Source organism: Nothoprocta perdicaria, unplaced genomic scaffold (genome assembly GCF_003342845.1).
Source record: "Nothoprocta perdicaria isolate Ctin4 unplaced genomic scaffold, notPer1 scaffold_333, whole genome shotgun sequence".
Taxonomy (NCBI): Eukaryota; Metazoa; Chordata; class Aves; order Tinamiformes; family Tinamidae; genus Nothoprocta; species Nothoprocta perdicaria.
Window position 1 is genome coordinate 601,783 of NW_020455570.1, and position 24,237 is coordinate 626,019.

Here is a 24,237-nt window from a genome sequence, read left to right on the forward strand (position 1 = left end):
AAATTTAGCATTAATGGAAAAGAAAAAAAAAAGCTAGACTTAAGTTAAAATTTAAAAGAATATATCTGTAATCATAACCTGGTTGCAGGCATGAAAATATCTGCTTCTAGAACTCTGTGAGAACCAGACAGTCATATTAAAATTCTTACAATGGTACCTAAAAGTACATGTCAAATATAAATAGTCTCTTTTGCCCCCAATTCCTAATTAATCGTATTTAAATGTTTCAAATGCCATGCATTTGATTACTCATGTATCTTGAAAAATTCTAATCAGTTTGAAAATAAATTAGCTCCTCAGTTAACATGATTATAGCATCCAACAGTTATAGATACCATGGATCACAGATTCCAGTATGCTGTTAAGTCAACCAGACACCCAGTGTGTGCGGATACATTGTGGAAAACAAACAAACAAAACAGATATTGAAAAATAAAGGTATATTTAACTGTCCATGGAGTTATAACAACTAAATATTACAGAAATAACTACAAAGCATGCCTGCAATCCTGTCTACAATTTTACTTCAAATCCAACATCCTGAAATCTATATCAAAAGATTCCTGGTGTCCAGAGACCAGCATCTGTCATTCACACATTTGCACTGAACTACAGAAAAAGAAACCATGAGCAGAAGTTTTGAATTTTGTGTTTAGAACTACTATTTCAGGTTATTAAAAAAAGGAAAAGAAAGCCTACCAACACACTCTGTCCAGTTCTAATTTTCCAGACATCATTCAGATTGTCCTACAAGACCAACACTATGAAGAAAAACTTCAAAATGAAATAAAGATACCAGCACAGTCTTTTAAAAAATACACCAAATAAAGCCTCTAAGTACATACACACAGCGACAGGCAAATTCTCTTATTAAAATGGCAATGAACACAGCCAAACAGTAAGCTGCTTATAATTGAACACGACATATGTATTATTATGCCATAATGGATCACTGAGATAAAACCATCCATCTAGTAATTCTGTACTCTTGTCAATATTTCCAAGTAACAGCATTTAAACTAGGAGGCACCATGGCCAACAAACTCACACATACCATCTCTCAAGAAACACTTTTCCTCATTATTCTATTCAAAGGCTAACCATTTGTTGGAGTATTCCAAGAAATGCAACTCCACAACTTATCACATACTACTGTCCTTTTTATATCGTAGCAAACTGCTGACTGACAATACAGATTTTGACAATACCAAATATCACAGAGTGAACACAGTCCCAGGATTTACCCGCAAACACTAATACAGTGTAAGATCTGTACAGTATGAGGGGCTTGTGCTATCTGCAAGCTGGTAATACTGTGTTTTTAAATGGTTCTGAAGAAAAACGTTCAAACAAAAATGTGTTAGAAACTCTGTTTTCCTTTCAATAACAATATTAGTTCGTAAAACCACCTGCGGATGATCTGATTCAAAAAAATACTAAAGGAAGAAAAAAAAAATGTTAAGCTGTTTATTATACCTCAAAGACTTCACCATGCTTTCAAAGGCAAGACAATAAAAACCGGGCACATTCTATCAGGCTATGCAAATTTGCTTGCAGTAGAGTAAAAATACAGTATAAAGGCAAGCTTGATGAATTGAGCAAGCTCAGGACATAATATCTGTATATCTCAGCCAACTAACATATTTCCCTTTGACTGTAGAAAGCTACTTCATGTTCAGGCTGAATAGCACCTGCAAGAATTTCATCTGGTCAAGTCACTTATGGCTGAAAAAAAAGTAAGAAACTCCTTCATATTTAAGTCACACTACTTCTCCTTTACGCCTCTTAACTTCCTAATTCTCCTTTCTGCCTCTTTTTTTCCCCAGTCCTTACCCACATAGTTTATCCATAACTCTAAGTATAATATAAAATTAGCATTACACTCCCCTCTACCTTCAGTCCAAGTTTTAGGGGTAATGGTAGATATATGTTCAGGAACTCCTGAAGCAGACCCTGGCCCAGTTACAGGACCACTTATTGCAAGTAACTCAATACCTTCAATTTGACAGAGGAAAGAAACTTATTAAGATACAAAATATTTCTAAGTACACAAAAATCACTGATTTCCAGCTTGCTACTTCTTTTAGGCAAACTTCTGCTTTTAGGCAAACTTAGGCACAGGTACTTCTGTGCATTAAATATGGATTTAGGAGGGTTCTACTGTCAAAAATAAATATAATGAAGCATATTAAAATAATGTCTTTCCCCCCCCCAAAAAACCCTCCACTTTGTAGCAATGCCATGTGCACTGAAATGGAGTGATCACTCTCCATTATTAAAGGCAATGTTACCAAGAATCACAAAATCACAGTCTGATTCAGTAAGATCATCTCCTGCACAAGCACGGACAACTAGAGCACCTTGCACAGCATCTGCCCAGGTGAATCTCTCCAAGAGAAGCAGACTCCACAACAGGATCATCTTAATGCCCAATTTCTAATACTAACTCAGAATGGGAAGTGCTCAGACAGCACTGCACATGCAGTGTTTAACTTAACACAGTTTTAAGATCATAATGTGCCTGCCTACTGTACCATAATGTCTACTATCATCAGGAAAAACCAAGAAAACTTTTACTAATAAGAATACTTTTCTTTACGTTATGTACTTGTCAGCCCACTGTACCAAGTTTGCTTGACTTTGCACAACTCACAGAATCAGTCAACTTTCTCTAGACTTCATACTTAGTTTCTGCACAGCAAGAGAGGACTAAAATTCTCTCCAAGAAAACCATTAAAATTGTAACTGGAAAAGTATGACAAACATTCCAAAAGAGTCAGGCATAATCAGGGTGGACACTGTGTATCACAGTAAAATCACTTTTATTTTTGACAATATTCTATTAGTAATATACTTGGTTTTATTCATTTTTTGCAAGCTTTAAACCAAAGACCACTGTTTACACATATGCCAAAATATAGTTTTAAATTGTATTCTTTCACACCACATATTTCTATGAATTCTATCTGTGAAAAATTAAAGAATTACCTGGGCAATGACACAGTGCCAGACTTACTTACCAGACTGTCTGTTGAAGGCAATGGGAGCCTGCTGCTGTTGAATGCCAGGCAAAGTCCTCTTTCCTTGAACAGCAAGCTGAAGGTTTTCGGGTAAAGGCTGACCTCTAGCTAACATTTTGTAGGCGAGAATTTGAGCTCGGAGCTGATGCAGCTGCACAGGGCTGAATGGTGAAGGACCTCTGTTAGGCTGGCTCATAACTGGTGGGTCTCCTTGCATTATGGGTCCTGGCTGACTGGGAGTCATCTGTGGTGGAGTTGGACCACCCCCAGACATCGGACTGGACACATGCTCTGGGGCTCCTAGGGGAGATGGGTGTGGAGACATATAACCTACAACAGATGAGAGGATCACAAGCTTAGCTTTGTGGTTAGTGATATCCAAATTCCATTAAGTTTCTACAACACAACCTGCAACATAAAAACATCTCTCAAGTTCGGATAGCTGTAGTATTTTCTGCAAGAACAGAAATGTAATTTAAACTTTCTGGAATATAAAGATAGCTCCATGAGCTATTATTTGTAAAGAACTATGATCATATCGTCCAACAATTTCTAAAAATAACTACTGCCATCAGATTTAGAAAACAAGTTAAAACATGAAAGACAGTACTCAGAAACACCCAGATACAATATTGGTTCACTAATGTATCAGACAAATATTTTTAACAAAACACATGCAATGAAATCTACCTATTTTAGAGTTCAATACTATGCATTATTTTGATGCACACACATCAAGGAACATCCACTTATTTCTGGGGCCCTCTTTGCCAGTAATCTCCCGCACACAAACAGCAGCATCCAACTTTTATTTTTGCACAGTTGCTGTAATTTATGCAGATTAAAACTGGCATTTAAAGAATCTTAAATTTGTGATGTTATATGAAAGTTTTCCGTAAGTGGAAATCTGTTCAGAAGGCTTATCAATGCGACACGAAATCACAAACTAGTCCTAATAAAGTCTCCACACTTTTTTTCCTTATTTATTAGAAAAGATGCTCTAACAGGTGAGAATGCACACAAAGCATCTCAATAAGAACACGCAGTAATGAAGAAAAATAGTAACCATCACATATCAAAGAAATAAAAAGAGGCAAAAAAAAAAAAAAAGGAAAGAAAAGAAAAAGCTTAATAGTGTTTAAGATACAGATAAGGAGAGTCCAGACTTCTTTCTGAACTTTGCTATTATGAAATACTTCAGATTCATTTCTTGTGGAATACAGATATTCCCTCAATTCTGCCTATTTTTAAAGACCAAACTGATTAATTGCTCAGGAAAAAAAACTACTTCCCTCCTCTAGATTTTCAATATAACATCTTGATTTTAATTCTGCATAGTCTATTCAATCTGTGAAATGGAAGACGGCAAAAACATTGAATGCTGAGATGCTGAGTCCCCAAAGACCAAGCCATTTCAAGTGGCTCTGCAATTTCCTCTCATTCCACTTAATAACAAAGCTAAATATAATTTCATTTTCAGGATAACTTTTCTTAGCAGTTTAGAAAACAGGAGTAAATTCCATGTATCTGACATCAATATGGGTATTTTCAGCATAGTTTTTTTTACAGAAGATGAACACAGTTTCTAATGAAGTCCAAATTCAGTTAAAAATAGTAAGATTATTATTTAAACAGCTAAATATGAACTCAGAGCCAACAGATTCTCCTTTCTAATTAAACTGTTAATACGAAAGGAAAGGTACTGAAGCTTGAAAAGATCACTGTACATGAGTTCAAGAAAAAACAACTGGTCACTTGAAATAGTCAGAAATGTTACGCAATATTCAGTTTGGGTACTAAAGAGGGAAGGAAGAAGTGCTGTGGAGACAGACACCAATTCATGAGTTTTTCCCCCCACAAATCAATGTCAGATGTTTGTAAAACCATACTGTAAGCTTATGGCTGCATGAAAAATGTGACAATCTGTCCCAACTAGCTTGAGAGAAATCTTCTGCATGACTAGCATACCACCGCATATAAAGGAAAAAAAAAACTAAGTAATAAAGCCACATGGCTTATTTTAGTAATCATCTTCAGTTAAAAAAATCATCTCAGAAGAGCTGCTGCTACTGAGACAGCACACACACATTTACCAGCAAAATGACAAAGTAGCTGCAGATTTAATTTCTACTGCACATCTTTGATTTGCTGATCGAAGTAAACCCACCACCACAAAAAGTGTCAGCTGTTTCTTATTTGAGTGCAAGAATCATTACCCTCAGAATGCTGCATCAGTTTTCTTTGAAAGAATTCTTTTCTAGCTAGTAAGTTTGTTCATCTTCATTTCAAGATTGTTCATCATAACTGTGTGCATTTTATATATATTAAATCCACATCAGTATGTGCCATTGCTCTAATCATTTCTAATTACCCCCAGATTCATAAGCACGTGCTTTACACTCACAATTCTACTACATTTTCTGGTAAGGTTTTTTTCACTCAGAAATGCCATTTCTATATAGAAATACTCTTTGGCAAGACGTTTTTGTAAGGATGAAAGAAAGTACCAAAAAAAAAATTACATTAGCAGAATATACAACATTTAAAATGAAACATGACTTTTCTGCCCAATTTTAACTGTAAACTACAGATAGAACGACTACTGCCAGTGTATGTTTCACAAACGTTCTATTTAGAGACAGCATTTCCTGAAGACTTCTCATTTTCAAGTATTCAAAAATCCAAAACATTCTGCCCTCCTCTAGCTTACCACTTGTCAGCATCTTGATCTTTACAGATTCACATTTTTTTGTGGTAAGAGATTACTACAATTGCTACAATGTATCTAAGTTGCTCAAAGAGACCAAAGACCTTTACTTTCTACAACAATCTCCTTTCTTTGGTCTACAGAATAATTTTGAAACACATTTAGTATTGGCTTAAATGTCAAGTGGTAGAAAAGATATCCCAAATGTTCAGGTAATACCTGTCCCAAAGGTTAATTATCTTCATCAAGTCAGATACAGATATCTGAATATGTCTGAATTTGCCTGATTTAAATTTGTGAGCATAAAGACCCACTTCACTTTTTTCTCTAGATATAGAAGCCATCTATTAGAAGTCTTTTTATCTACTGGAAATGGGCAGATTGATTACAAAGATTTTTTAATTCTCTCCGTGACAGAATAAATACTTGAGTTTAACATTCTCGAGTAAAGAGCACAAATCTTCCAAGTTGTAAATCACTCATATATGAGCCTTCTAAATACAGCACAATTTTCCAACATCTTTCTAAATTGCAGATATAAGAATAGAATACAATACTACTACAAAGCTCTCAACTAATCCACTAACAAAGGTAGTACAGCTTTTCATTTAATGAGACCCTGGTTATGAATGCAGGCAGTACATTCCATCTTGCAGTGAAAGTATATGACAACTCACACCAAAGTGCAACATGACAAAGACCATTCCAGATTACTACTTTCAATCTCATACTGCCTACACAAATTACATTGTTTCTAGTCATACAATGTTATTCCCTGTGTTAAAAACACATGCTGTAAAATGAACCCACTCTACTGAGCATCCTGACCAGCATTTGTAGTTTAGCTGTTTGTTACATGAACACTGAACCAAGAACATAGTTCTACCTAGAAATATCCCCAACCACATGTTTATCTTTTATTTACAGTTTATAAACTGCTACTTAAAAGGAACCTGTTTAGTGTGGATTATGTTGTTTTTACTCAGTATCACTTTTTTCCTACATTGAAGTGTCATATAGATGCAAGTCACATGCCTTTTGCAAGTCTAGTGGGGAGAAAAAGCTGCTTCTATCATTACTACTACCAGCATAGGAAGATAATGTAGCATAGAGAGGTCCCATGTGTAACCCGCTATCATAATCACGGTACAAATAAACAAATTAGCACTCTAAGAAATTAGATTAGTTTACAATCTCCTTAGAAAGAGCTGATCACAAGTGTCATCGAACAGTCCCGTTTCATAAGACTGTTTTTCTTCATAAAACCATTCCAAATGGCCCACAGTCAAATGTAATTAAGGAACTATAGTGTATCGACCATCTTTGATTTTGCCTACAATTAGGTTTATGCTGACAGTCATTTCCTGACCTGTGGACACTATTTACACTTTCAAAATAACGGTGCAAAATTAGGAACATCCATTGTCTGGGGTTCTGAAATTCCTTAGCTACTTTCCGATGAACTTTTGAATGCAATAGGCTTAACTGGTGACCAGAATCCTTAAGGTTGGAAGGGACCTCTACAGATCACCTAGTTCAACCCCCCTGCACATGCAGGGTCACCTACAGCACGTGGCACAGAGTGGCATCCAAGTGGGTTTGGAAGATCTCCAGAGAAGGAGACTCCACAACCTCTCTGCACAACCTGCTCCGGCGAATATATTTACCTCCTTCAATTCAAGGCCTATAAACAAATAAACAATGAACAAAAAGGCTTTCGGAGACCTAGAACTAGTAAGATGTAATTTCTAATTGACTTGTATAATTTAAAATTTTATTTTACACCGCAATGCAAACAACCATCAGGCATCAGACAGTCTACAATGAGGGGAATTTTATACTAAGTTTTGATTTGTAATTATGCACCAAATGCTGGTGAGATTTTTTCAAGAACAGGAGATTCGCAATGCATTTCACGAATACTCAGAGAACTCATATTGGCTTCTTTCTCTCAGTATAAGCATATAACCTTTAACTAGGTTGCCGATCTGCTCAAAATTGGAAGGAGTATGATTGTGTTAGAGATCCCTAATTCCCTGGTAAATCTGACTGACAGTATTCAATAGTTTAAAAAGCTTTTCAAAAAACAAGCCCTTCATCTTGGAAAAATACACTTATGGGAGAAGTTACAAAAGTTATTAAGTAAACAGCCGAGATTTTCCCCAAAACACATAGAAGACGCCTCTTCTGCCCACCCTCTTCTGTGAGAAGACAGGCAGCAAACAATAAATAAGAAGCCTAAAGACAAATCAAACCAAAGTAGTTCCACAATAGTATAAAGTAGGATATACAAATTATATATTTTTTTACCACTTCTTTTTAAAAAGTTTGCTTACATTATAGCTCCAAGATTCTCTGTTTACCTTATAACAGTTCCTGACACACAGAAAAAGGGAGCAAAGATCTGCAGTCTTCAGCCCACTACAGCTGTTCCTAATACTACTTATTGCAAAGTAAGACAACTACAAAGCTGGGTCTCAGCAAACACAAGAAAGAATAGAACTATCTATATTTGAAGTATTTGCAACTGGTGTTCTTCTATTAACAGCACATTATGTGTAAACCAGACCAGTTTTCATCAGTTTTGTTCTAAGAAACAAGTAAACTAGTGACTCTGAATGAAGTCAGATAAAATCTTGCTTTCAGATGAGCACTTATGCTTGCCACCGGAATTGGTGGGAAAAATTTTACCTGAAGAATTTGCCCCTTCAAAAGCCAATTCTGTTTCACTTAATGCTGAAAATCACACAAGTCAGGTAATGGGATTCTCCTAAATCTGTGTCCGCTTTCCACTTCCTATTGTTTCTCTTTTTCAGTCTTATAAACAGGTAAATACATCAAACAGAGGCCATATATCAATAAACTTGTACAGAGAGTTACAGTTACAGAGAGGCAAACTACTGTTTAAACTTTTGTTGGTATCTTCAGGTATTAGCATAAATTGAGTAACTATATAATATACAAAACATTACTTGCTCAGCTAATTAATACTGGCAGGTTACCAGTCCATTTAAACCTCCAAAATACTGAGCTGTTTAGAGAATGCATATCCTTTTACATTGCAAGCTAAGTGGCATAAAGAAGACATGCAGAATTGTGATGAGATGAGTTTCTATTTTCTGGAAAAAAAAAATAGCAAGAACTTTTTTCAGCTCTTGACCAAACATGATTAACATTTAAGGTGGCCAGTACAGGTCTGACTGTATCGTCTTCTACAATTACTTCATCATACACTTAAAAATACACTTAAAACCAGCTTATCCTGTAGTACTTTTATACTTATGAAAGCCACATAGTATCAGAAAAAAATATTTTATAGATGTGAACTGCAACCTATACCTGCTTATTTGCCAAGACACAGACTTAGATCCAAAAGGATTAGCTTTTCTCCAGTTTATGATGGATGAGCATACTAAATAGCAACGGGATTAAGTTATTCCCCTTACCCTCTGATATTGCAGCTTATCCTTTCCAAATAAGGGAGAAAAAAAAAAAATGGAAAGTGGTTCCATGTTACTTTTGACACTTCATGCCACAAAAAAGGACCCAAAATTATATTGCATGCACAGTTATGTATCAACCTTGGCTATGCTGGTCCATTGGACTCTGAGGTGGCCCCATTCCAGGGTGAGGAGGTCGCATACTCTTCATGGAGCTGCAATGAACGTCTTCAACCATTCCTTTCTCATGCAAGCCATCGATGCTCTGTGGAAACAAAATACGTCTTTGTAGAGAGATGGCACATAAAAATCTAAGAAACTAATATAATTTACACATGTACATACAGAAATGTCTAAGCATCTCTTAATACTCTTTCAAAGCAAATACAATTTGAAAAATTTGAAACTTTACCCCTAAAATCAGACATTTCGGAAAGCACAGGACTGCAAGCCTCGCCTCTCTCTTCTCCACCCCCCCCCCCCCCCCCCCCCCCCGATGTGCTTTGGTCAATGCCAGGGAGCCAAAAAACAAACGCATGAACTGTACTGGCCTCACATTACAAAATAGCGTAACCCACACCAACTCATGAAACTACAGCCTGTGGCTTTGCCCAAGCTATTTTTAACCCAAACTTTGCCCTTTCAGTCACTGTTCTACCAGAACATTCCAAACACTGTTTCTCTTCAAACATGATGGTTCCATTGCAGGAGGCACTCTTGGAGGGGGGAGAAGGGTGGGAGAAAAGAGGGAGGGGGAAGGCATTGGAAGAAAGTTCTGTTGGAATACTCTCCCCCTACAGTCTCTCTCACCTAATTTAATTTACTGCTCAAAAATGACAATCTCAGTGATATTTGAAAAGCAAAACAGGGCCAAGTGCCTCCCTAAGAAAGTGAAGAGAATATGGCGTCAGAAAAATATGCTAAAAGCAAGGGCTCTGGAAAAGGCTCCCAACAGAAACTGCAGAGATCTACATAGGAAAATAGGTGAAAAGTATCATGAGAAGGAAAAGAGGTCTTAAAATAAAAAATGTTTACCTGAAAGCAAAAGTTCGGTCAGGTCCCTAACCACAAGAGATTCTGCTCTTTAAGGGTTGACTTAGAAAGTCTGCAATGCTCCATACAAGGAAGAAAAAAATCTGGCAGGACTCACTTTGCTTCTCACTGCAATTCTGTCCCTTTTAGTAATAAATAGATGCATGTATACCAAATATTAACTGATATTTCAGATCCTCCTGTGAACTTAGACTATCTTAATGCATATCTATTTATTGAGAACTATTTTGAAATAAAAATAGTGATCAGGAAAACTTATTACAATAGAAAACCAAAATTAGACAATTTTTGTTTGGTTTAGACAGTACAGAAGATATAAGAATTTATAAAAAAAAGATACTGCTGCATTTCTTCTGTTTGAGTAATCTGCTATATACAATTCAGTTTAAAAACTAAACATTGCTCATTCTTTCTATGCACAAATAAGGAAAAAATAATTCTAAATCTTAATTTATATATCCTTCATACAATTTTCCCTTTTTAATTTGTTTCACTGGCTTATAGGTGCTGCTTAAAGGTTTCATTTATACAACTTTTTTCTCACCAAAAACTCTAGGCTACAAAGAGAAAAGTTACTTGAAAGTAACACAAATATCTTGCTTTTAACCAAGTCATTTAATTATCATGACAATTAAAAGAAACATTTACCAAAAAAAAACTTCTATCAATAAAAAAAACAAATCTGCTATCTGAAAAGCTATTTTTTGATTACAAAAACTTAGTGTATGGAGTAGAGATAGATTATTAATTTACACAAGGAAAGTAGGTTGACTGTGTAGACCAAGTCAAACCCAATGCTCTTTTGTGACACAAGATCATCACTCCCTCTCCCTTCACCCTTGTTTACAGAGACAGTTGGTACCATACACACAGATGACACGACACTGCCAGATGCCAAAAGCTAAGGAGCAGATTGCCTGTAAAGCAGGAGCTGTACCTGTCTTATCATGGTACATCTCCAGGACCAAATCTTTAGATCCTTCAAGAGGAGGAAGAGATTGTGCAAAAGACTTGGCCCCTTTTCCAGAGCAGGACTCTCCGAGGTCACTGCACTGACGGATGGCAGCAGCGAAGCCTCTACGCAGGTAGCAGCTCTGAACAGACTAACATATGACATAGTGCACAGAGCCAGGGCACCAGAGTACAGCACACTGAGCAGGGAAGGGGACTGACATTAACCAAGAGCAGCTGTGTGAAAGAAGGATAGCAGTGAAGAGAAATGCAAATATATGGGCCTTTCCAAAAGAGAGGATTAAAGAAAAAAAAAAAAAAGAAGTAAAGAATGAAGGTCTGTGGTGATACAGAGAAACTTCAAATGGAGAAATGTTTCTGTGAAAAGAGTTAGGCTTAAGAAAAGGTTTTTCGTTTTAAGAGAAAGATTTCAAATTATCAAAACCTCTAGCCAATTGAAATGTTTCGAGTCTAATGGAAGGGAGCCTGAATACAGCAAAAAGGGGTTGCTTTCATTTGGTTGAAGAAAATATGCTGTAAGAAACCAAAAGTGAAAGAAACAGATCAGAAAAGGTAGATTAATCTTTTTTATTGGCAAAGCTATGAAAGATAAAAATGGCATAATTTTTTCCATATCAGGATAAAACTGTTTTCAGTCATTATAGTACTGCTAATTTATGCAGAGGGCTTTGTGCCTTCAAGTGTATTTTAAATCTGAAAGCATCTCTGCTGTCCATAGAAAACTCTGTGAAACAGAGGGGAAAAACGTACCAGTAGAGGACTTCAAAAATTCAAAAATTATTATTTTTCATAACCTCTCTGAAACACTGTATAGTTATAGAGCTGCATGATAACATTAAATTTACATAACTCATTAAAAAAATGCAACTGTACAGAAGGAGCTTATATCTATGCAAATTCTATAAATCATTAAATCCTGCATAAACTATTAAATTAATGATATCTTTGTCAAAGACATAAGAAACAAAACCTTTAACACCAAAACATCACCAAAAGGTTCTTTTCTTCTGATATTATCATAGAACAGAACTGGAATACAAAGCTGAGATGTACTCAACCTTAAGCATTCATTATGATTTTTCCTTCTTCTATTTAAGTAAGAATAGGTGCAGGATAGGCTTAAAACGCAATGGTTCTTCCCAAAAAAGAAGAGATTTTCAGTAGATTTTAACTACACCAGTTTGGCTCTTCCTAAGTTCTTTTCGCAAACTGCATTAAATCACTATTTGATCTGCTTCTAGGAAAACTATCAGATTAAGGTATCTGTTTCCTGTTTCCATCCTCTATTAAAAGAAATTAAGACTACTGACCCTGATATAAAAGACCAAGCCCTGAGTATATAACTAGATTTCGTCTAGATCATGCATTCTCTATACAAACAAAAAAAATCCTATGTAAGTTTTATATATACAAACAAAAAAGCAGAACACATAGCAGCCTATTGCCACATAACCACATAGTATAACTGAGAAACTAATGGACAGTGGGACTGACTGTAGTTGTCTTTACTAGGGTAGGGAATCAGTCAACAGTTCTGTCTATCACATATAAATCACTAGAACGTGGTGTGTTTTTGGTTTTGGGATTTTTTTTCCCCCTAGGGCACTGCTAACTTTCCAAGGCTGAAAGCAATACTTTTTAAACTCTCCTCTCTCTCAACAAAGTAAGCAAATGTAAAAGAGGTAAGGCAGGGAACATATTTGCTGGACTGAAAGGTATTTCTTTCAGGACTAGAACAGCATCTTAAGGTACTTAAACATCTAAAGTGTACAGATCTATTAACCAAGAAAGTGAAAAACATTTTCTGTCTGTATTAAAGGAACATTTGAGAGAACAAATATTACATTAAAAAGTAACAAAAAAAGCATTTTAGTACGAAAACTTTTTCTGTCACTCAGTTTTGACAAAATAACATCAAAATAGTTTTACTAGAGCCAATAATCATTTACACTACACGCCATCAGAGCTTCACGAAAGTCACTGTATTTCAGGTTACGATTAAACAGAAAACAAACTCACAACTCACAGTGCTCAAAGGTGCTTCCAACCCTCAAACCACGCAAATCAGATAGATGTATTGCTGTAATAACTAAAAGAGTTCATTATTTAAACTCATGTGCTCCAGCTGCGTAAGTAGACACAGACAACTAAACTAATGCCACCTATCTTTATGGTATGACTCCAAAAATGTCCTATAAGTTAATGCTTAGGAATAGTCAGTTTGGAGCAACCACATAACAGTGGTTCCCTCAACTGTCATTGCCGTTTCCAAGTATCTTTAGTTTAGAAGACTTTTAGGCTGTTCTGGTTTGTGGCCTCCCACCAGACTTCTCAGTATGTCTGCTTGAACCAAGGGAGCTGTCTTCCACCTTGATAGGTAAACTTAAGAGATTACTTCAGAAAGCAGCAAGAAAGATGGTTAATTTATTGTTTCTGTCATAACTGTAAATGCTCTATAAACCAATAGTAAATTTTCCCATGAACCAGTTTTCTGGTTGTCATTTGAATACAGGATTTTTGAATGTTGTTAATAGACAAGTTGTGAGAGTTACAATTTACTAATACAAACTTGTCTCAGTCTCACTTTTATATTTCTGCACTTCATTCTATACACATTATTTTCTGTAATCCAGGCAATATCCAAAATACCCAAAATATAATGAAAGCTTCTCTCCTGTTTAACTTGTGCATTTTAACAGAAGAGTCATCCCATTGCCTATGCTTGCACGGATACATACATATCCTACAAACAGTTGCGTAACTGAAGCACACTTTGCCCAAACTCCCACTTCTGTCACTCGTTAGAAAAAAAACGTACAGTCTTGCACTATGACTTGAAAGTCAATCTGTTCTACATAACACTTGTTAGAAAGCAAATAATTACCTAGTCAAACTGTAAACTGCAGTGGGCTGACCACTTTTTAAGTTACATGGAACAACACTGCAGACTATCTGCAAAATGGCACATTTTGACAGCAGTTCTTAAACCATTCCCTTAGCTGTTCTAATACACTTGGAACTTATGGTGCTGTACGGGGGGAGAAAAAGAAAAAAAATGGAATCTGATCCAAAATAAAATATTGTCTAAGAAAAGTATTTTTTTTTTTTTGCCTGTATCAGTTCAACAGACCTGCTTTTTGCTTTGCATGCTCTCATGCTCTCTCCCTCACACAGATACACAGGAACAAATGAAGCAGCAGTCCAGAGGAGAGCAAGGGCATTCAAACTAAAATTGCTAGTGAAAACAACACTTGAAATTACATCAGCATTAATCCCATTCTCACAATCACAGGACAGAACAGGTGGAGTAATTCTGCTCTAACTATACTGACTAGTCACCTTTGAATCAGATATCCAGACTCTTCAAAGCTATGATATGTTTTTCAGAATTTGTCAATGTCCCACTACACTGCAATGGGAGAACTACTATAACATCTCAAATATTCCTACACTTTCTAGAGAACTTTGCAGGCTGTTATTGCTTGTTCTTACTCTAATCCTGGCATAGCATGCTAAGGAACACATAAGGTAAGACACGCTACAGCAGTTCAAGATTTACTGTACACAGTACTCAGCTATTCTACTGTTCATAGTGCTGCCTTCCTTTTGTGTATCTTAGAATCCCTCAAAGCTGAAAGAACTGAGAGAGGTGAAGAATATATACTGTACCCTGTGGGAATCTCTGAAGTCTTAGGAATTCACCAGATTAGTGGCAACTTGGGCTGTAACTATCTGCATAAACAAACGTCAAATGCAAATGTCCAATACAGCTAAAGATAAATTAGATGCTTCAAGATTCAAATCAAAATTTTAAGTAATGAATGTGCTGACTTTTTAGATTACAAGAGCTGTACCATGGTTACGCATCACCTCAGCTGTCTTGCGCTATCACAAGTTTTAATGTTAGCAGTTTTGGATGAAGGTGATGATAGTATTGAATCCTTCACTGACAGGACACAAGTATCATTGTTTTATTAACAAACTAATGTGGACATGAAAGTGGCAGCTTAAAGAGAAAAATCCAAAAGGAGAAAAAAATGCTTTTAGAACTTAAAAAGTGTATTTTAAAATTCATTTTTATTATTATTTGAAGTTTTCAACATGTGTTTGTAACAATACCAAATGGCATCAACACTAGTAACAAAAAGGCTCTGAACTAATAGCTTGGTTCTACAAGTCATTATTGTATATTTTAGGGAAAATACCATAAACAGTAAAGCTTTGCTTCATGATCATATAAAAGCATGCATATTTATAGAATGTTCTCAAATAAATATTCCAGACAGCAAAATACTTCCTCAAAGCAAAAGACACTGACGATTATCTAAGTAACTTTAAGCATTTAATAATAATGCCTACAGCCAGATTATTCATATGTTCTTAATTACAGAATTTAAAAATCCTTGGCAAGATGGAGCCTATGCAAATTAATTTCAGAAATAAACTTTCCATCAACAGAGAAGATTAAATACATTCATAAACACAAGGATTTTAAGAGTTAAAATGATTTTTAGAAGATTAAATTTGATGAAAAAAAGAAGAAAAACGTGCAATATGGTACCAAGATGTTCCAGAACAGACCACAAGCAAGAAAAAAAAAAACTTAAAAGAACACTCATTTAATTATAAAAACAGTTGTTTGAATGGTCTTACAGTACTCCAAACAAATTTTCTGGGAAGAAGAATATCCTTCTGAAAAGTGCACAGTTGACAACTGGAGACTTTCAAAACTGCTAACTCTGCAGTTCAAACTAGTCTACTAAAAACAAGCAAGCTGTGTTTAGTCTGATATATACACTATCTCTAGTAATAAAGATAGGATTTTAGTAGACTGTAGCTTCACTTTTGCAAGAGCACTTTATATACGGAGTAGATCTTATGCAGATCTAAAGACTGTACAAGTATGCTTTGTATCAAGGGAGAAAACTTTAGGGGAGAAAAGTTCACTTTTAAAAAAAGCTATTATTACCTTATGCATTTGATGCATGCCTTCCTGTGGATAATCAGCAGGTCCCATTGTTGGCATTGGGTGCGGGACACTGGGTGGACCAGGACTTGGCCCCATCATGCTGTGCACTGAGCCAGGAGACGGCCCTGGTCCTGGGCTAGGTCCTAGGATCGGGCCAGGGGAAGGTCCTGGTCCAGGGGAAGGACCTGGATGAGGCATGGCGCCAGAGTCTGTAGGCGTGGACATCTATTTTCTGTGTCCTTCTCAGTTAGCAGAATAGCTCTAATAACAAAACAAAATGAAAAGAGAATTTCTATGTGACATTAGGTGCATTGAAAAAAATGTAATGAAGAAAATCTAATAAGCATAACACACACACTTGCAATCTGTCATTAGCAGAAAATGCTTAAGTGATCCTTAACACGACACATCAGTATGCTCATCCTTCAAAAAGCCCCCTAGATGGATCGAGGAACTTAACTTTCCAGTCCATTTCTGGATGCTTACATGTCATCCACAGAACCAAATAGCTTCTAGGCTAAGAGAAGCATCTATCAGAGGGTAAGAATTCAGCTCAACTGCAGTCAGCAACTTGTATCACAAGGTGTCGAGTCAAGTTCTCCTAAAGGCACACAGACTGTTGGGCATCTTCACTTACATACACTTGTTCTGAAATCTCTACCCAAATGATCACAGTGAAATTCTTATTTATAAAATGCATAGCAATACAGCAGAACAAGTATTAAAAATGATTTTAGGAATGTTTTATGACTCAAAGAATTTAATGTAGCACCTCCCTGGTTATCTATGCATGCAATCACAAAAACAAATTAAAAAAAAAAACAGAAAAGACAAAAACATTGCTTTGGACTAAACCCAGTTAGAATTCACTTTAGTGGTGCAGCTGATGTCACAAGCCATAAGAACACAGTTTAACTGTCTTACAAAATAGTAAAAGCTTAGATAATGAATTATAAGCATTTATTTCCTTGGGGGGGGGGGGGGGGGGGGAAACAGTTCCTACTATTTTTAGTTTCTGTGCTGTTAAAAGAATAAATTGAGGCAAGCTGCAGACCTGTAACACTAATCTCCTCCAACTTTCTGAAAACTTTTATCAGTGCCTATCACTGATGTCTGACCACAGTGCTAGAGCTGCCATATCATTTTTATAAGAATGATAGTCTGCTGCTGTCAACAAAACCAGTCATGTTTCTCAGGACTCCCCTAATTTCAGCAGCAGCATTTTGATGTGTTTGATCACACAGTGATCTCATTATCTGAGAAGCCAAGGCAGCAGGTAAGTAACCTTATTAAAAACAAACAAACACAGAATCCCTGCTTATTCAGATGTCTAAGCTGACTTTCTGCAAGTACACATAAGTTTCAGTGACAGCACAAGAAAACAAGCAAGTTCACCACAACCAGAAGCAGGTGAATATTAGGTGGAGTCAGCCTATTTTTTTTTTAATTTACTTTGAGTGTAGTTTTATAATAAGGCTACCTGCCCACGGTACTTCTCTCATAATAGTAAGTTCAGCAGAATGAAAATCAAGATGGAAATGTTCCACTTTTGTCTTCTGGATTTACCACTATCCATAGTTAGCAGCAGTTATTTTCTGATAAGAGTGAGTAGTCTAAATTCTGCTATGAGACAGCTTGTATGAACCCGACCGCTGCCAACATCCTGGCTAGTAGGAGTCAAACTAAGAGCGCAATTCTTAAGAAAAAAAAAAGCACAGATCTCAAGAGTCCCAATCTAATTAAAAAAAAAAAAAAAAAAAAAAAAGGAACTAAAGGAACTATTGGTGCTGCCACTGGCAATCAGGCAGTTTAAATTCTGCAGAGCTGATGGCCTGTTTTCTTCCACAAGCAAAAGGGTATGTAACTATCAGAACAAATATAGCAGACAAAATGCTACTACATCAAGACAATTTTTGCTTATTTCACTCACTTACCCCATGTTCTGTCAAAATAAAAAACAGTTTAATATCGTTCACTTATAAATTCCCTCTTGTTATGTTTATTAGCTGTTACTCTTCTCTCATTCAAGACAACAAACTAGAACTATGGCTCTTTAAATCACTCAAAATAAAATGCTCTCACCCTGAAAATAAACTACCTAGGGATCCTCTATCCTCACAAGGTAAGACAGGGTAGCACCTTTGAGTTTTCTCTGTTCTGTACACAAGACAACAAGTCACTAATTAGCCCTCACAATCCCACACCACCATTACAAAAGGAATCATGTTTCAAAATTATCATGACTCCATACCTCATTCCATGCCTTCTTCTACCAGATTAGCAATATCACTTTATGTAGGACAACAGATATTTCCACCAACTAAAGACTTTTTGTAGGAGATGATTACTATATCACAAAATACAGAGAGTATGCTAAAAGTGCACCCTCATAGTGGAATCTCTCTATAGTATATTCAGTCAGTTTAACAACATAGGACCTAGCATCAACAATACCACTATAAAGAAAAAAAATTACAGAACTACTACTAGTACGTAATCAATTTTTAAGTACAATAACTGCTATCTTTGCACATTACACAACATATTTTACGAATAAGAGTATAAGAGTATTTTACAAAACAATCTTGCCTAAATGAAATGGTAGCAAAATCCCACCTTCAACGTACATCCTTATTTCAACCTTAACTTGCGATTCTCAAAAAAAATATTGCTCTCAATTTCTACTTCACTAGTTGCAATTTTTATATACATTAAAAAGTTACAATAAGCAAGTTTTAAAGATTTAAAACTCCTGTTACTGGGGTAAGGGCTCAAGCTATAAAATCCAAAACTAGAATGGAATTCAACTCTTCTATTAGGAGAAGGCATATTCTCCCAATTTTATGAGAACACTGTGAAGCTTCTTAAATAGATTTACATTCAGAGATTTTGTCAAAGAATAGCTTTTTTATTTAAAAAAAAATCTGTATTTGAGGGAATATAAAACATTGGAAAATATTATCTGAACATCTGCCTACAATTCCTGCCCAAGAACATTTAGAGATTTAAAGAGAGGGGTCAGCAAATCAGGTAAATCAAGCCTGATGAGGCTTCCTTTTTAGGGCATAAGGAAAAGTCACTACCATAAACCAGACACATAACTTTTCCAACTCAGGATCTATTTACAAAGCAGAACTGCTAAAAAAAAAAACCTTGTGACTTAGATTATAAAGAAAGCCTGCAGAAATTAGGCAACTGGTTCCTATCAAAGTTTAGTAAGCACTAGATAGCCAATTCCTTCAGGTTTTTACAAAAAATAAAAAATAAAAATAAAAAAATCTACCAAGAGACACCAGATGCAATGGTGGCCAGGCTCTAAATATTCTCATAGCTTAGGTAAATTTTGGTGCCAAGATTCAAATAAGTAATACATAACCACTTCTCTGCAGAAGTCAGATGCTTGGAGTACTGATTTAATCAGCCTTGTCTCAAATCATTAAAAAAAAAGTGTAAACACATATAACATATTTTTAAGGACAGTAACCAAAAAATAAAACACAAATTTCTGTCCCAATGTCCCAAATGATGCTGCTGCTGACCCAGATTCTCAAAAGTATTAAGTATATGTTGTCTAATTGCTTCTCAAGTGTCCAATCCTGCAATTTCCTCACTTCCAAACTCACTGCAGAATCTACATGATTTCCAAAAAGACATAACCCTTAGCTGCAAGCACCAAAACTGCTGAGATTTACATACAACAGCATCCCCTATTTCTGTTACAAATAGCCTCAAAGTTTAGGCAAGATTCTCTTCTCTTAGATTTGAGAACAAAGATACCTACTATATATCATTCCTTTTATGTTCCCTTTTATTTGGCCCCTCATATGAAGGCAACTCTTTCTGCCAGGTAAAATATGTTTTCAAAACAAACTCTTTTTATTCCCTGAGCCACGCTAGGGAACAAGCAGGTATTGAACCTGTTGTGGTGAATCATGCAGTTCTTCCCGTAGCTCTAAAAATCTCTCTGACTTCTTCTGGACAGACTAAGAGGAAGGACGGACGGAAGGACGGACGGAAAAAATGTATATATATATATCTCACATCACTGTCAAGGTCATTTAGCTGGCTAAATAAAAGGAGCTTCAGCATGAAAAACTAGAGAAAGACAGAGTATCTGCCCAAAACCCTAAACTGCTTCTGGACAAAAGGATTCTGGGTTATAAATCCTGCATTTCGAGTTTGCTATCATAACCAGGACGCCAGGGTAGCCCTTATGGCCAAGTGCTCTGCACTTTCCTTTTACAAACACTCAGTAAGTTTTGTAGATAATTTGGTGCCCACAGCATCCAAGAATGCTGCACATACCTCAGTATAACGCTGCTATAAACTCCAAGGTAAACAAAGGCACAGATTTCCTTCATGTGGGAGAAAGTATGCAACATCAGGAGATCCAAAACATATGAGGCAAGAATCTACCATCGCTGCTTAGGAGTTCAAGATCAGCTGAACACTCCAAAAGATCCAGGCATCATGGAGTGGTTTGGCACAGGGTAGTTACACTAGGAACAGATGGTGCAGTATTTATAATTCCTGTACTTGTATCCCTTCACCCAGCAATATAACTTCTCCCTTTTCCAGACTGAATCAATCCGCACTGAGTCTCAGCCAGTGTGTTTTCGGCCAAATCCTCTGCTTTCGACAGACAGTGGAAAGCAAGGAAACTGCACCACTTATATTTGATAAAAAGCAATGCTTACTCAAGCACCAGCCAGATGCCGTTAGCACAGTACAGAGCAGACCACCTCCCCACAACTGTACCTCTGCCGGAAGACAGTTAACTACAGTCCACTTCCCCCCTCCTGTTTCCAACTAGAGTCATGAGTCACAGATGGTTTTGAAAAGAAACATTGTGAAAGCATTCTCCTGGGAAGGGGGTAACTCCGGGTTACCTTTCTTAGGCTACCACAGGAAACACAGAAAGACACTGCCAATGATCTGTAGGGGTTTGCATGATATGCTGAAGATAAATAAATGAAGATGTGGAAAGTTTAAGAACTGATCAATGCAACGGTTCATTATAATTAGAACAACAATGAATATTTACAAGCAAGTCCCTGCTCTGTATTTTACAGTCCCATGGGACACTGTGCATTAATATTTATTAGGACTTCATTACTGACATTTCATCAAACATGATTTAATCAATCCAAAAGTGTATATGAAACAACATAAAAATCAGTAAAGGAGAAGAGTCATATTCTCAGCTGACATAAACCAGTGCTATTCAACTCTCATAAAAGAACACAAAGAGCTGTGGATCTGCCTTTACATATCCAGGCATGTAACTTGACTGTAACTTCAAGATTTCTTCTGGAAGATGGCCTGCAGTCAAACCACAGCAACAACAAACTCTGGGCACAGCCTCATGGGTTGCTTGAGCTCTCTGCCAAATTCTGCTGCCCTCCCCCATAGCACAGCACAGCACGGCCTGTGCTGCCACCAGGCATCTCCGTGTGGAGTCATGTAATTCAATCGTATGCCAAGACAGCTTTTACTTTTGTATAGCTCTAGTACCTAGGAGTAAAGTCAGTGCCAAGGAAAAGTTGGGGGCTGGATCCATTGTGGTCAGTCTAATGGAAGTCCTCGCAAGTCAGAGTCCCGCAGAAGTTTGGCACAACCCAACCTTCCCCTGAGGAAGCCAAAGTGCAGGCACACAACCCCCTCCTCAGGAGGCAGCAGCCTCCAGGACAGGCCAGCACAGAGCGCTGCAGCTGGCAGTTCAGCGAGCTGCTTTTCAACTCCGTAGCCATGTTCATCACACATGAGCTACCAGGGCCTAAAATCAAGTCCACGTTTGGGCTGGCACTGCCCAGTGCCACGCGTGCAGAACCTACTGTACATTTAGGGGCACAAAACTGACTCATGAGAGTGCTGACTGGTTACGGATTAAGTTTCCATGCTGTGACCTTTTCTGCTGGCATTAATCACAGTTATTGAACATCATCTTCACATTAGATCCTGAAAAACAAAGGCCGTAATTAGGGGTGGGTAGAAAGAAAGAAATTCATTGCATTACTGACAAGGTTTGTCTTTACTTAAGAGGACAGAGAACAGAAAACTTTGTTCTTAAAGCAAGTTACTTAACATAAAATACCACTTAAGATGATACCACAACATAATTCTCAGGATAACAAACTTGCTTCTAACATTTTTCCTCCTAAAGGAAAAAAAAGCATTTCTTAATCTGTGCTCAAAGCCTACAGAATAAAAATGTTTACACACAAAAAGTGATGATTTAAAATACGTCAGAAAAAAAAAATGAGTCTCAGTTCTTCTTATCCTGCTGTACTTGCAAGCTACTGAAGCTGCACTCAAAGGAGGGCTTACTTATTTCTCTTATTCATACTCAATAAGTTTATCTTATAAAATATAGCATAACTTTCTCCAGCAGTGCCATTTTCAGGACACGTGATATTTATGTCATAACGTTGTGCTTACTACTCCACTTGAGGATTAGACAAACACAAAAACTAAACTGATGGTTTGTACAAGACATGGAGGTCAAGGAAGTATTTTGTATATACTAAGATCTTTGGCAGCAGCCAAAAAAAAAAAAGACATTTTAATTAGCAATTTGTAAAAATCCATGAACAAAAATTCTCATTCTGAAAAGGATTGCTAGATCATAGTATCACAGCAATGTTATCTATCAAGTTCATAACCAAGATCAAATCCACAAGACTTGAGGAAGAAGTGCAGCCTTTTTTTAAAGAGTTGCTAGTGTGCACATTCTGACTTTAACTTAAAAAGTTCAATAAAAACTGAAAACATATATGGGCAAGTATTTTAACTGTCAAAATACATCTGAAGTAATAACAGCAGCTAGAGCTTCTTTTTCTTGTCAATTTCAAGCCTCAGGTGTTGGCGAAAGCAGCTTCGGAGCTGACAGAGCACTTTGGAACAAAAGATCTAGGCCTGCCCTGAACACATTCTGGTGGTGCCTGTGTTCCGGGGAGCACCACAAAAAGTACCAGTGCTAAAGCAGACACAACTCATGACGGCTCTGTAAACACTGCATTTAAAGACGCTTTACCCTCACGTCCGTCATGTTTCACACGGCTGTTGGGTGCTACACGGCACTTCAAAATGCTCAGACCCATATAATCTTTTTGCCTCCTACTACTGGTAAATTATTACATGTGTACACAAACACACCTATCTCTAACCCTACTCTTTTGCTACATCGTTTTTTTTCCTCAGAGTAACAAAGGAACAAGAGAAACACAAGTCAAGGAGCGTCATAGGGCCATTAGTTCCCCAAAGAGAAAGTGTGCCTTTATTTGCATAACAATACCCAAACTTAGGCAGCGAAGGCAACGGAGCCCGTAAGTCACCACAGGAATTAAACTCCGGTAAAACGCTCATTTGCCGAGCTCCGAGGAGCCACGGCTCACACTAAGAAACGTGGCAGAAATGAAAGTAAACAGCACGGGTCCCACCTCGTTTTCTAAGAGAAACCCGGCGCAGCACTTCACACGGCAAGGTGTGAAACGCGCCTTTCACACATAAACATACCTGCAACTCTTTAGACAGGCAAGTAATCGCTGTTAAAAACACCCGCCGAAAACCAGGCGGAGAGAGCGGCGCTCACCTAACGCTCCGGTGTCCCGGGGGCACCGACGCTCGGCCGCGGCCTTCCCCCGACAACAACGCGCACTCCACGAGTAGAAAATAAATAAACAACGGAGTCGGGAGCGATAACTTTGGAGTTGACTTTGTTGTTGTTTGTTTTCCTTTCCTTCCAGGCTCTCAAGACCGCGGGCGGGTAGCGCGGGGCCAACATCGACGGCCGTTACCCCCTCGCCCCCTCACGGCGCGACCGTTAACGGCCGCTCCTTCCCCCCGCCCCCGCTCACGGCGGGCCCGTTAACGGCCGCTCCCGGCTCACGGCGGGCCCCTTAACGGCCGCTCGTCCCGCGACCGTTAACGGCCGCTCCTTCCCCCCCTCCCCCCCGCTCCCGGCCGTTAACGGGCGGCCGCGCCCGCGCGGCTCTTCCGGCGGCGCCGCGGACGCGCAGGCCTCAGCGGCGCCTCCCCGCGCGGGCGGCCGGGCCCGCGTCTCCCCGCCCGTCCTTC

At 37.6% G+C, this 24,237-nt stretch overlaps 1 protein-coding gene across 1 annotated transcript in view; it reads right to left on the bottom strand.

Annotated features, from left to right (window-relative positions):
- SMARCA2 (SWI/SNF related, matrix associated, actin dependent regulator of chromatin, subfamily a, member 2) overlaps positions 1 to 23,931 on the bottom strand; it is a 96,481-nt gene extending 72,550 nt beyond the window's left edge. The window contains exons 1-4 of the mRNA XM_026043656.1: positions 23,753 to 23,931; positions 16,162 to 16,422; positions 9,309 to 9,432; positions 3,021 to 3,350 (exon numbers count right to left, since the gene is read on the bottom strand). Of these exons, the coding sequence (XP_025899441.1) occupies positions 3,021 to 3,350; positions 9,309 to 9,432; positions 16,162 to 16,386 (679 nt within the window). The 5' untranslated portion in view covers positions 16,387 to 16,422; positions 23,753 to 23,931. The remainder of the gene's footprint in view (positions 1 to 3,020; positions 3,351 to 9,308; positions 9,433 to 16,161; positions 16,423 to 23,752) is intronic.
- Between the last annotated feature and the right edge of the window lie 306 nt (positions 23,932 to 24,237).